This window comes from Mauremys mutica, chromosome 1 (assembly GCF_020497125.1).
Source record: "Mauremys mutica isolate MM-2020 ecotype Southern chromosome 1, ASM2049712v1, whole genome shotgun sequence".
Classification (NCBI taxonomy): domain Eukaryota; kingdom Metazoa; phylum Chordata; order Testudines; family Geoemydidae; genus Mauremys; species Mauremys mutica.
The window spans coordinates 106127988-106141555 of NC_059072.1; the positions used below are offsets into that span (position 1 = coordinate 106127988).

The 13568-nt window shown below is 42.7% G+C and overlaps 1 protein-coding gene and 1 long non-coding RNA gene across 4 annotated transcripts in view; one reads left to right on the forward strand and one right to left on the reverse strand.

Moving 5' to 3' along the window:
• Window positions 1–936: 936 nt before the first annotated feature.
• The window catches only part of CHRM2 (cholinergic receptor muscarinic 2), a 130199-nt gene continuing 117567 nt past the window's right edge, over window positions 937–13568 (reverse strand). The window contains exons 3-4 of one of the 2 annotated variants that reach the window (XM_045001193.1): window positions 2768–4219; window positions 937–1872 (exon numbers count right to left, since the gene is read on the reverse strand). In XM_045001193.1, the coding sequence (XP_044857128.1) occupies window positions 1866–1872; window positions 2768–4173 (1413 nt within the window). In that variant the 5' untranslated portion in view covers window positions 4174–4219 and the 3' untranslated portion in view covers window positions 937–1865. Of the gene's footprint in view, window positions 4220–13568 lie in introns of both variants that reach the window. The other variant, XM_045001194.1, reaches the window with a different exon arrangement.
• LOC123360278 overlaps window positions 3880–13568 on the forward strand; it is a 45212-nt gene continuing 35523 nt past the window's right edge. For both annotated transcript variants that reach the window (XR_006575996.1, XR_006575997.1), the window contains exon 1: window positions 3880–4155. This is a non-coding gene — a long non-coding RNA (uncharacterized LOC123360278). The remainder of the gene's footprint in view (window positions 4156–13568) is intronic.

The following is a 13568-nucleotide window of genomic DNA, read 5'->3' on the forward strand; positions in this document are numbered from 1 at the left end:
TCCATTTCTCTTCGCATCACGTTGTGCCTCATCACATCATGAGATGTAGCAGAATGTCCTGTGATTAACTGTGAACTTTTTAACCTGAGGAGGTGTCTCATGGTGCTAAATGGATTTGTAATGCGTGTCCTGGTGATGACTTGAGAGTTCAGAATGGAGCCTGGACACATGTCAGAGGTGCAAGGTTACAAGTTGAACTGTTAGTGGTTTCAGGGAAGAATAAACTGCCCCTCCACTCCCCCTTTGGGAATGTGTTATTGCTGGGAGGGAGGAACAGGCACGGTCTCTTGGAAAGCTGTTCTTTCCTGAAGAAAGGTATAGAAAGTGAACATATTTCATGCTCTTTGATTTTTGTCTCTGGATTTTTCACCATTTGGAAGAGAATAAACAACACAGACTGCTGAAACATGGCTAGATAACTACCTTTAGGCCTTCAAGACACGTCAGGTGAAAGTAGCTTTGACAGATACTCAGGGATCAATTTTGCAACCCTTACATTGAGCAGCACTTACTTAAGTGAGTAATCACAGTAAAGCTGGACTCATGGGAGTGAATGCTGTTCAGTGTAAGGGTTGCAGAATCAGACCCATAGGGAGCAAGCATTTGTTCTGTTAACTTAATGCCTTGACCTGTTGAAGTCTATGGAAGTCTTTCAATGGACTTCAAAGGGCTTTGGACCAGACCGTTAATGAGTTAATTCTTTTATTCACCAATAATGGCACCTTAAATTACAAGCCACTGCAATTCAAGAAAGGGCTGGTCAAAACATATCCCACATAGGTGCTTTTGGACCTCATTTTGTTTCATGGTTAATTTTCCCTTTCTGCCAGGAACTTTGGACTGGTACATGTCAAAAAGATCCTATTTCCAAAGTGCCCCAATCCACAGTTCTGTTGAGCATCTGAAAAAGTTCAACATTAAGTCGTCATGGTTAATTTCCCTGTAATCCAAAAGGCTGCTACTTTGAAGTTCACTTTGGAAGACTGTAATATAGAAGGATGATATACCTAGATGACTTAGTGGTCTACTTGTTTACATCATTCCAGATGATGGTGAATATTTTTGGATTACAATGAAGGAACCCCATGGAAATGTCACTATAGAAGGCTACTCTTTGGATAGCAAAATCCACGGGCATACCTTTGTAAGTGCCTGGAAGTGTCAATGAGAGGAGGAATACTGACAGATGCAAATCTCGCAGGGAATAGCTGTCTACTTTAATCTGAAGCACTTTGCCAAATTCACACAGTGCTCAATTTTGCCACAATATATATCAAATACTGCAAAAGTAGCTATTCTACAGGCAGGAGGAATCAACTCTCTGGAGTAACTGACAATTTTTGGAACATTTTAAAATAATGATATTGCAGTGCCTATATCTGTATAACCACTGTTTTCCTCCCTGTCCCTTTACTACTGTTATCCCCTGACAGGTAGCGATAATATTGCTCCATGCTGATACAAAAGGCAACATGGCCAGCACTGTATCTTTTCCATAAAGTATACATAGTCCCCACCATATGCCTAAGAAGGACTTTGGCTTCTTCTTTCCAGGAACATACCCAGAGTCACTTCCAGGTAGGCACAGTAATCTACATGCAGTTATTCTTGTCCTTAGAACAAATATATTAGTAGGAACCTTCTCTCTGTTGGACATTAAGATGGACTTTCTAATGTTAACCTTTCACCTCTGGGAGCCACAAGCAAATCCTGGACATAAAGTCTGTGCCCATCGGAAATGGAGATAACTCTCTCGTTACCTATTAACTGCTCTTGCTGGTCTCAACTTACTTCCTTGATTTGAGCCCCATGGTTGTTAATTTGATGAAAACTTCTAATTCACAGCTGGCTTTGGTTTTCAATCCTTATGCCCTGGGCAGGGAGGTGCAAAAAAGAAGAAAAGGCTGATTGAAGAAAAATACAACTTCCTGGGGGATGGCACATAAAAGAGCTTAAGTGAGCTAAATCCTCAAAGACTTTGGCTTATAAGGGCCTCAAGACAGTCTCTGTGGTACAGCAAGCTGGAAAGGACCTCCTTTTTTCCCGTTCATTTTCATATTCGTTTTCATTGGCACGATGGGAGCAACCCCGCCCCCCAGTTAGAGAAAGCTGATATGCTTGGAACAATGGATAGTGAACCATGGGATCCATGGTGAGATAAAGAATAATTTTGTCTGATATATTTATGGTGATGGGAGAGAGGTATAGATACTATATTAGCTGTTATAGTTAGCCTACCTTTAAGTTTCTCAACATGAGACCCTGACAAAAATAATTGTCAGCTTTTAACTTTGGAAATAATCTTTGCAAGAGGAGTTTGAATTGCTCAGTGTCTCTCTATCTCCTCTACCCTCCCCTCTCCAATTAGGTATGTTATATTTGTTGTCAAAGTGTCCTTACATTTTTTTCTTCAGACAGACAGACACATACACAAAGATTATTGTTATTCTATAAGAATGGACAAAAATCATAGACTCAAAAAGCCCTTCTGCATGATACCATGATAGAACAAGGAACTGTGCCTCAAGTTCACATTCCCTGCTGACCCCTCATTCAATCACCATTTCCCCAAGACCCATTGATAATAATAATAATAATAATTAAAAAAAGATTTTAAGTGCAGTTCTTGAAGACAGAGCTGACACCCCAGGTCAGTGACTCCACTTGGCTCCTTGATTGCATGTTCCACACTAGAGCATAAAGTGCTATGGCATTGTTTTTTAAAACTTGGAACTTTCCCCCTCTTTCCACGATTTTTATTTTTTACCTTGTGGCGCCAATGTTCTTGTAATGACACATAAGGAGGTGCTTAAAGGTTTTCTTAAAGGTAGCATTGCAGAGCGCATAGCAAGCAGGGTTGATGGTGCTGTTGATATAACAGAGCCAGTAACCAATAGTCCATACAGTGTTGGGGATGCAGGAGACACAGAAGCTGTTGATGAGAACCATCACATTGTATGGTGTCCAGGTAATGATAAAAGCCAAGAGAATGGCCAAGATAGTCCTGGTCACTTTTTTTTCTCTAGAAGGGGGTGGTTTCCTTTTGGCAGGCTGCTTGGTCATCTTGACAATTTTACGGGCCACATTGTTTTGCTTCTCGTCCCCATTTTGGCCATTAGTACCTACAATCTCCACGGTGGTGTTGGTTGGGGCACAGCAGTCACCCTTTTGGGACTTAGTGACTATCCTGATGCATGTCAGCTTGGAATTCTCCCCTTTCGAGTGAACTTGGGAGACAGAAGCCTTGGTGGCCTCTTTGGTAGCTTCATCCTCCTTCACATTGGAAGCAACCACACTGACAGAAGTGGAGTCATTAGAGCTCTCCTTCTCTTCCCCTGGAACGCAGTTCTCTGTCACAGCCTCTCCTGTGGCTTTACCATTCTGAATTTTGCTGTGCTCCAACCCATCCCCACTTGTTGGGATGTTGTTATTGTTTGGTTTCACTATTTTACTTTGGACCAAACTGGGAGAAACTGGATCCTGGGTTTGTGCTGGTTCCTTTTTTCCTTTTTTTATCCTGCTCTTGCTGGCACGAGATATCTGCCAATAGAGGATGGTCATGATGATAACGGGCAGGTAGAAGGCTGCAATAGCAGTGCCAAAGGTGACAGCAGCATTGGAAAAAAATTGGATGTAGCACTCCCCATCAGGAACAGTTCTTCCCCCAACAATGAACTGCCAGAACAGAATCGCAGGTGCCCACAAGATGAAGGACAGCACCCAAGCAGCTGCAATCATCATACCTGCCATCTTAGTGGTCCTCTTTACAGGGTATGACAGAGGCTTGGTGACACAAAAAAATCTGTCAAAGCTGATGATGAGAAGGTTCATGACAGAGGCATTGCTGACCACATAATCAAGAGCCAGCCACAGGTCACACACCACAGGCCCCAAGGGCCAGTAGCCAATCACAGTGTAAAGAGTGTACAGGTTCATAGAAAAGACACCAATAATCAAGTCGGCACATGCCAAGCTGAACAGGAAGTAGTTGTTGACAGTCTGCAGGTGCCTGTTGACTTTGATGGACACCATGACCAGGATGTTCCCAATGATGGTCACTAGACTGAGAGATCCTGCTACCAGGACTATGAAGACCACCTCAACAGTTTTATAGGGACTCCCCAGTGCCATAACATCCTCGGCGGAGGAGTTTATGTAAGTTGAGTTATTCATTTCTGTGTCTCTAACAAGAAACCCGATGACCAATTATCACTTAAACCTGCAGAGGAAAGAAAACAAAAGGAATATCATTATGAAATTAGCCTTTTGATTCTGGCAAATGGAGCCCGAAAAAATGTGTATGCAAAGAACTTCAGTGTAGCAGATTGTGGTTTGGCAGAACCACACGGGCATGGTTTATCTAAAACACTCTGCTGTTTGTAATTTCCTGTTGGGAATAATATATAGAGGTGATTAAATTAAAGCTTGAACCAGGATGCAAAATTTGGATCCAGACCTAGATTTTGGACACACTAATTTGCATATTTGTTGAGATCCAATTTTTTTTTCTTGTGGCTCATTATAAAACTAAGAACTATTCACAACATTTGGAACTGAATCTCAGTTTCAAGTCCCTCCCTACACCTCCAAAGTTTAGGCATGCTCTGATCCAGGGTTTTGGTTCAAGACTGTATCTAAATTAAATCTTTCTTGGGAAGTTCATCAAAGAGTTGTTAAAATTTTGAATGAAGATAAATTTTATTTGGAATTGGATGGTAAGGGTAACAAGTTTCTCTCTGTTTTGTAAGGTGCAACCACGAAGGCTTCTGTGAGGTACATAGAACAAGCTGGTGTAATTTCTCACAATAATTTTCTAATATTACATACCAATTACTTCTTTTCACAGTTTGAAAAGAGGCTTGCACTGCATGGGAAACTGAAAATTTTTCCTGCTGCCCAGATGCCCCGCTGATGTAAATATGCATAGCTCCATTGAAGTCAATAGAGTTAAGCAATTTCTGCCAACTGAGGATCTGTTCATCTAAGTAGAAACAAATCAGTATGTGTGCTATCAAGTTTTTTCCCCCACAGATTTCACCAAACTTTTTTAAAGTAGTTGTGTATAGTCTCTTTCTTTCCTGTCTGTGCATGAAAAAAATGCTTTTTTAACATGAAGATTTAATTGTCTGATGCGTATCCTTTATTTGTCACAATCCTCTGTTTTGTGACATAGTAAGTGGTTGAAATCACTGATGTCACAGAGAACTGAGCCGTAAGGCAGGTGAACCATAAAGAAACAAAACATCCAGTTTTGTTCATATTTACCAACCTGTTTTCTGCCTTATAAAACACAGTCAGCACTCAATAAATAAAAGTAAAATACTAGTAATATGCATTTGATAGATGACCAAGTGTTTTTGCCTTATGGTTATACAGCATCCTTTTGTGTGTCTCCCTCTGAAATCAATACAATGCAATGGAATTGTCAGTGCAGTCTCTGAGTATACGTTATTTATGTGTTGTATTCAAGGGATTATTAAACATAAGAACATAAGAAAGGCCGTACCGGGTCAGACCAAAGGTCCATCTAGCCCAGTATCTGTCTACCGACAGTGGCCAATGCCAGGTGCCCCTGAGGGAGTGAACCTAACAGGCAATGATCAAGTGATCTCTCTCCTGCCATCCATCTCCATCCTCTGACGAACAGAGGCTAGGGACACCATTCTTACCCATCCTGGCTCATAACCATTTATGGACTTAGCCACCATGAATTTATCCAGTCCCCTTTTAAACATTGTTATAGTCCTAGCCTTCACAACCTCCTCAGGTAAGGAGTTCCACAAGTTGACTGTGCGCTGCGTGAAAAAGAACTTCCTTTTATTTGTTTTAAACCTGCTGCCTATAAATTTCATTTGGTGACCCCTAGTTCTTGTATTATGGGAATAAGTAAATAACTTTTCCTTATCCACTTTCTCAACATCACTCATGATTTTATATACCTCTATCATGTCCCCCCTTAGTCTTCTCTTTTCCAAACTGAAGAGTCGTAGCCTCTTTAATCTTTCCTCATATGGGACCCTCTCTAAACCCCTAATCATTTTAGTTGCTCTTTTCTGAACCTTTTCTAGTGCTAGAATATCTTTTTTGAGGTGAGGAGACCACATCTGTACACAGTATTAGAGATGTGGGCGTACCATGGATTTATATAAGGGCAATAATATATTCTCAGTCTTATTCTCTATCCCCTTTTTAATGATTCCTAACATCCTGTTTGCTTTTTTGACCGCCTCTGCACACTGCGTGGACATCTTCAGAGAACTATCCACGATAACTCCAAGAACTTTTTCCTGACTCGTTGTAGCTAAATTAGCCCCCATCATGTTGTATGTATAGTTGGGGTTATTTTTTCCAATGTGCATTACTTTACATTTATCCACATTAAATTTCATTTGCCATTTTGTTGCCCAATCACTTAGTTTTGTGAGATCTTTTTGAAGTTCTTCACAATCTGCTTTGGTCTTAACTATCTTGAGTAGTTTAGTATCATCTGCAAACTTTTCCACCTCACTGTTTACCCCTTTCTCCAGATCATTTATGAATAAATTGAATAGGATTGGTCCTAGGACTGACCCTTGGGGAACACCACTAGTTACCCCTCTCCATTCTGAGAATTTACCATTAATTCCTACCCTTTGTTCCCTGTCCATTAACCAGTTCTCAATCCATGAAAGGACCTTTCCTTTTATCCCATGACAGCTTAATTTACGTAAGAGCCTTTGGTGAGGGACCTTGTCAAAGGCTTTCTGGAAATCTAAGTACACTATGTCCACCGGATCCCCCTTGTCCACATGTTTGTTGACCCCTTCAAAGAACTCTAATAGATTAGTAAGACACGATTTCCCTTTACAGAAACCATGTTGACTATTGCTCAAGAGTTTATGTTTTTCTATGTGTCTGACAATTTTATTCTTTACTATTGTTTCAACTAATTTGCCCGGTACCGACGTTAGACTTACCGGTCTGTAATTGCCGGGATCACCCCTAGAGCCCTTTTTAAATATTGGCGTTACATTAGCTAACTTCCAGTCATTGGGTACCGAAGCTGATTTAAAGGACAGGTTACAAACCTTAGTTAATAGTTCCGCAACTTCACATTTGAGTTCTTTCAGAACTCTTGGGTGAATGCCATCTGGTCCCGGTGACTTATTAATGTTGAGTTTATCAATTAATTCCAAAACCTCCTCTAGTGACACTTCAATCTGTGACAGTTCCTCAGATTTGTCACCTACAAAAGCCAGCTCAAGTTTGGGAATCTCCCTAACATCCTCAGCCGTGAAGACTGAAGCAAAGAATCCATTTAGTTTCTCCGCAATGACTTTATCATCTTTAAGCGCTCCTTTTGAATTTTGATCATCAAGGGGCATTATTAAGGCATGAAGGCCAGATGTGACAAAGAAGTTAGATTGTTTCTAATTGGAATGTTTTCCAAAGTTCTCCACAAGGCATCAGATCTTTAATATGTATCTTTTAAGTTTGTGTGAGTGACATTATGTAAGCGGGGGAATGGTCCCGCTATTGTGGAGAACTTTCCTGGCTTCTCCACTACCCCGGTGAAATGGGCTAGTGGAAGGATCTGAGTCCTCACTCCAACTTCCTTCACCCAGAGGTATTCCTACCCTTCAGGACTCCCCTTGCATTCTCCTGTCTGGCAGAGTCCTCGTAACCCCAACAAGGCTGGGCCCAGGATTCCTGGGGGGGCTCAACCCCCACCCCTGCTGTGGTCACCTTGGTCAGGGGCTAGGGTGTCCCCACTCCGGGGTACTCTCTCTGCACCAGATGCTTTCCTGACCCACTGATCATTACATATGATTTAAAGCAATACAGTTTATTTAATTAACAATTAGTTTTTAAAGGAATAAGGAAAAATGGGAAAGGTTGAAGGAAACACATCACCCCGCTCTGTGGCAGGGAACATCACAAACAGTGTCTCTGGAATGTCAGGGCAGTTCACAGTCTGTTCCTTGTAGGTCCCAGGCCTCGAGATGCTGCGGGTCGGACACTTGCTCTGGCAGTGGCCACACGCTCTCAGGCGCCAGGTGGCAGGACCGTTCTTACCAGCGTTGCCCCCATCCTGTCAGGGTTATGATCCCCCTCCAGGTCTGGCCTGCAGACCCTCTTGGCTGAGGCGTCTCCCTGTGCTGGGCCCACTGCCCAGGGTCCCCCTCGCTCTCCCCAGCTGCTCATCGCACCCAGCTCCCGGCTGCTCCACTCTGCCTCAGCACGGCTGCTGCTGCTGCTCTGCCTCCAGCTCCCTGGGCTGCTTCTCTGGCCCCTCTGGCTCTGGTTGCTGCAGCTCTGCTCCCAGCACAGGTCTGCTCTGTGGGCTGCTTCTGTGACTCTGCTCCCAGCACTGACCTGCTTCCTGGGCTGCTTATCTGACCTCTCTGGCTCAGGTTGCTGCAGCTCTGCTCCCAGGGCAGGTGTGCTCTTTCTGGGCTGTGCTCTGGCTTTGGGGCTGCAGCTCTGTTCCCCAGCTCAGCTTGGGCCCCTGCTCTCTCCTTAGCTCGGCCCCACTCTATCTGACCCAGGCAATTCCAGCTCACATGGAGGACGGGACCCACCGTGGCCTCCTGACTCCTTGATTAGCCTGCCTGCCCTGTCAATCAGGCTGACCTGGAGCATTGGCGTCTCTCCATTGCCCCTGGGGACTGTCAGTCTCAGGGTCCTGATTTCCCATCGACCCTTCCCCTTTTGGTACTGGGAGCTAGCAACTAAAACACCCCCACTGACTGTTAGTAAGGGGATAACAGTCCCCTTACATAAAGGAAGAAAAAAATCCACTCAACTTGCATAATGCATGTATACTGCCCTAGGAGATCAAGAGTTTCTTTCTGTGGTACTTGCTACTAACCAGGTGCCATATATGCACATATAATCCATATTTCATAACCAGGATGATCCTTTTTCACTGGAATGAAATTACTGCACTTTTTCTTTGGGGCTAGAAAAGACAAAGATGATGGGAGCTGTCAGCACAGTAAATAACCTGTAATCATAAAGAAAACCAAACAAACTTGGGCCTTTAGGGATGTTGGAAGACTGCACCAAGTTTAAGAGTTCTTTGCCTGAGGTCAGTTTACACCATTCTAATTTATATCCAATGCAGAACAACTGACTAAAAATGGAGCTTATGTATTTGTCTCTAACATTACCATTATTTGAGATTTTTGTTTGTCAAAGGTTGAGGTGATGGGAAAACACAGCTGGGAAAAAGATTTTCAGACTCTATTGTGATGAGGGTGACATAAAACCCTGAATGGACAGATATTCTTTTTTCTATAGATCAATCAGTGAGCATTAGGGTGGGGTTGGATGGAAGAAGGGTATTTCAGAGAGAGGGAGAGAAAGAGGCTGAAAAGAAGAGTGAAATCATTTTAATTCACGTGTGCTTGCTATAGTATGAATAGGTTAAAGGGAATACAACAGAAGAGTCACAAAAGAATAAGAACATAGATGCTATTTATTAATAATGCTGTAGGTTTAGCAGTGTACTCTATGTATTAGACATGCCACCCGCCTGCCGCAATGGGTGGGGGAACCTGATGGGCTGGTGGTGAGGGGGGACAGTCCCAGCTGCAAGAGAGGGAAAAACTCACTGAGGGACACCAGGTAGCTCTTCCCCTCCCCCTAGGGGTCTCTGGAACCCATTGGTCAGCTGAGGGCGAGGGGTGCTGACTGGACAGCAGTCCGCAGCTCCCATGATTTAACCTAGAGAGGGGCCATGTGGAGCCTCTTTCAGCTCTATTCTGCCCAAGTAGCATTGGCTGGGACATTTTAAACGGAGCCTATTTTAGTCCAAATATGCTGTTTTGTCAAAGCCAAAACATTTTGTGGAGATTTATTGATTTCAACAAAGTTTTCAATGGGAAAATTTGAGAGTTCCAGGGCTCTCAGGTCACTTCTCCCAGAGGGAGAAAGAGAAGAGCTGAACTGAAAACTGGACCTTTCCAATCCAAAAATGGGCATTTTGCCACAATTCCATTTTTTGGAAAACATTTGAAAGTTTTCTCCTTGTTCCTATGAGGACTGAAAGCAAGTTTTGAAACCTCAAAAGTTGTCGTATAGAATTGCTGCCACTCTATTACCAGCCTTTCCTAGCTGCACTTTCAACTCACCTTCTTCTTCCTTGGGGAATTTTGGTAATTCAGGAATAGTTCACCTGATCCACATGTTGCAGAGAAATCCAGGTTAATTCTACCTGCCAGAAGCAGGAGGTTGCTTAGCTTTTTCAAAAACAGGCAGACAAGGGAGTTTTCTCCTCCAGCACTTTCTCTTTGCATTAAACTCGCCTGCAGTGAGAAAGTCAGTACTAGCTGTGAATTGAAAACAACATGATCTACTACTGTTAAAATAGATTCTTCACTATGGGGTAAATCATTCCCATCCCTTCCTTTTGACACTAGTTGTTGTACACGGGTTGAGGGCAGAATTGATGGATTTGGTAAGGCTAAAGTGGGTGTGCACCCCTGGCGTGACACAAAACCCAGCTCCCTGAGTGGGAAGTGGGGGTTGTGGTTGGTAGAGGCAGAGTAGGGTCAGGCTGCTGAAGTAACGGGGATGAGGTCAGAACTTCGGCTACTACACAAACTCTCCATGACTTCTAGCTTGGCAGATGTTGGAGTAGCCTCCACAGAGCACCTCCATAGCTACAGCACGTTCTTGAGAGGAAAGCTTTTTTCCTACTGTCCTACTGGCTCGCCTCGCATCCAGCTGAGATATTCAGTCAGGGTTCTGAGGAGTGGATTTGTACCTATAAACTAAGGTTCACTATGAATGGGAACTGCAGTTTGCACAATGAAACAAACTGGTGGAATTCAATATGTTCATTCTAGTACAATACAGACCCTGAAAAGACAGTAAAAAATCTGAATACATGGAGAAAAGACTAGAGTCTGAAGTGCATCACCTCACCAGCATTACTATTAGCAAATGAAACATACTTGTGAATCACACTCCCATGATCTGCTTTGCCCTAGACCAGTGGTTTTCAACATTTGCAGACCCCTACATTATTTTTACTAGAGGTGCGGACCCCTTTGGAAATCTTAAATGTAGTCTGTGGACCTGGGAGTCTGCAGACCACAGGTCGAAAACCACTGTCTTAGACCCTCATGGCGTCACACCTCTAGGGTACAGCTTAATCCTTTAGCACAGGTGCAATTCTAAAGTCTTGATTTAGAAGATATATTCAACATCCCATACAAAGTTGATAACAATAATTTTGTGTATGCTCAAAAATCTGGCTGATGTGACAGGCCCACCAGAGTTTATTAGGTAGGTACTTCCTTTTTTATAAGTCCCCAGTTTTAATATGGAGAATCTGGAAGGGCTTCTCTGGTGCTTAGGACAGTATACAAAGGCAAGGAGACCCATAAGGAAACAGACCTTCCATGTTTGAAATTTGGGTCCAGTGACTGGAATGGAACTACTCACAGGAGCTTAAATGTTTTGCTGATTTGGGACCAATATACTGAGCATCTTTTAGGATTCAGTCCTCAAAACACAAGCAGAAAAAAAATCATATTTTCTCCCACAAACTCATGAAGAAGAGAGTTGATTTGTTCTGTCAGTCAGAATGGGTCTTAGTGTTCGCATTAATCTCCAGTCTGCATCATTACTGGGCCTCATTTCATTCCATGCACCAGTTAGAACATAAGAATGGTCATACTGAGTCACATCAAGGGTCATCTAGTCCAATATCCTGTTTTCTAGCAGGTGCCAGTAGTGAAAATATTTTGCCAATCAACTAGCCACATTTGGCAGACTTCATTGCAGAATGTAAGAGATATTATAAATTTCACCTTTGCTTTTGGTAAAAAATTCATGGAACATTCCTAAACAGCAAAAGGACAAAGTCTTCCCTGTATGAGTTATCTCAGGGAATCTGACAAAGTCAAGACTGGAGGCATCTGTATGGAGTGTCATTGCCTCTGCATTCTTGCCCGTCCTCCTCACTTCTGTCTCCCTGTGGCCCCTGAAAAGCACATTTTCTTCAAGGACTGTGTCCCAGGGGTTCTCCTGACCCTGGTTTTCCCTGGCTCCCCCAGAGGGGGAGTTAAGGACATACCAAGAAATCTCTGCACGTGTCTTTAAACTGTAAACAGAGCACAGTCCCATAAAATTAACAGAACAAAAGCATATTCTGTCTCTGGCAACAGCAGAAATAAAGTAAAAATAAAAATACTCCCTTAAGAATAGTAGGGAGTGATATATGAATAAGTGCCAATGCCTGCATTGATGTTACTGCCTTAATTCCATCTTTTGGGCTTGGGGATTTGTACAGCACTTAATTACATCTTGCTCACCTCTGTGCCAATAATCTAAAACTGGTTAATTTACTGACTTTAGCACAATGATTTGAATTTAAAATTGCACAAGAGAAAGCCTGGTTTGGCAACATATAGTCTCTCTAGTTGTGGGAAGCTCCAGAGAAGAAGCTGTTGTTTCCATAAGGCTCTGAATATTAATGAGTTATTTCTTCATTATTATTATTCTTATTGTGCCCAAAGGCCCCTGTCAGGATCAGGATATCCTATTTCGTGTCTGTTCTTTAAAAGTTTCTCCAGCAGCTGTTACTTTGTGTTGGAGTATTTGACCATCTGTATGATCATGAAAGCATTTGTATTCTCCTTTTGACCTGCTAGCATCACTTCCAGTTTGCATTTCCTTGTTTACTACACTGGGCAAACCTGAAAAATACAAGGTAAATATGCAAACTTTATCTAATCATTTTGTCCATAAAACTGGACTTTACCTCCTGGAGCAAAACACACACCATGATTCAGAGATGTCCTTCTCCCTGCATACAAAGAGTGCTTTTTTTCCATAGACTAGTGAGAAGATCGTCAAATCCCATCCTAAGGAGGTGAGGTTGTACCTTGACTACTGTGTGCAGCTTTAGGCACCTGAAAGATGTTTACAGAGTGGAGGGGATTTGGAGAAAGGAAATTAAAAATTAAGGGTCTGATTTACCACTGGATTACTTCAGTTGTATACTGGTGTAATTCCGTTGACTTCAATGAAAATAAACTATTCAGAGCACTTTGGCTGTGGAAAGCTGAAAAAAGAGACAGATTGGTTATTTTTCCTATTTCATGTAAGGTTGGAAGAAGACTCTGGAAATCTAGGTGGCTGCGATTATGGGACATCAAATGCCAGGAAGCAGTAGAAAGGAGAAAGTGTATTGTGGATTTGTTTTTATGGATTGAGAGGCAAATGTGAGCTGTGACTTTAAGGAGAAGGGAAGAAGCTATTGTTGTTCTCCTCATGCCTTCAACATTGACTGGTTCTGTGGTATTTCACCTGACATCTACTTCAGCTACAAGCAGAAGGCTCTGAAAAACGAGACTGCAACCTCACTGCCTTCCAAATGGACTCCTGTTCATTTCCCTTTTGCATCTCAAAGAGGGACGGAAAAGGAAAGGGAAGGAAAGAATGAGCAAACATTCTCTTTTATTTGCTGGGATCCTTTTGGGGGTAGATTTAGGAGATGATGGCCTTTGGGGTGCTGCCAAAAATCATGTCAGCTTGGGAATGGGAATAGTTACAGTGGGATGGAGAACTGTGCA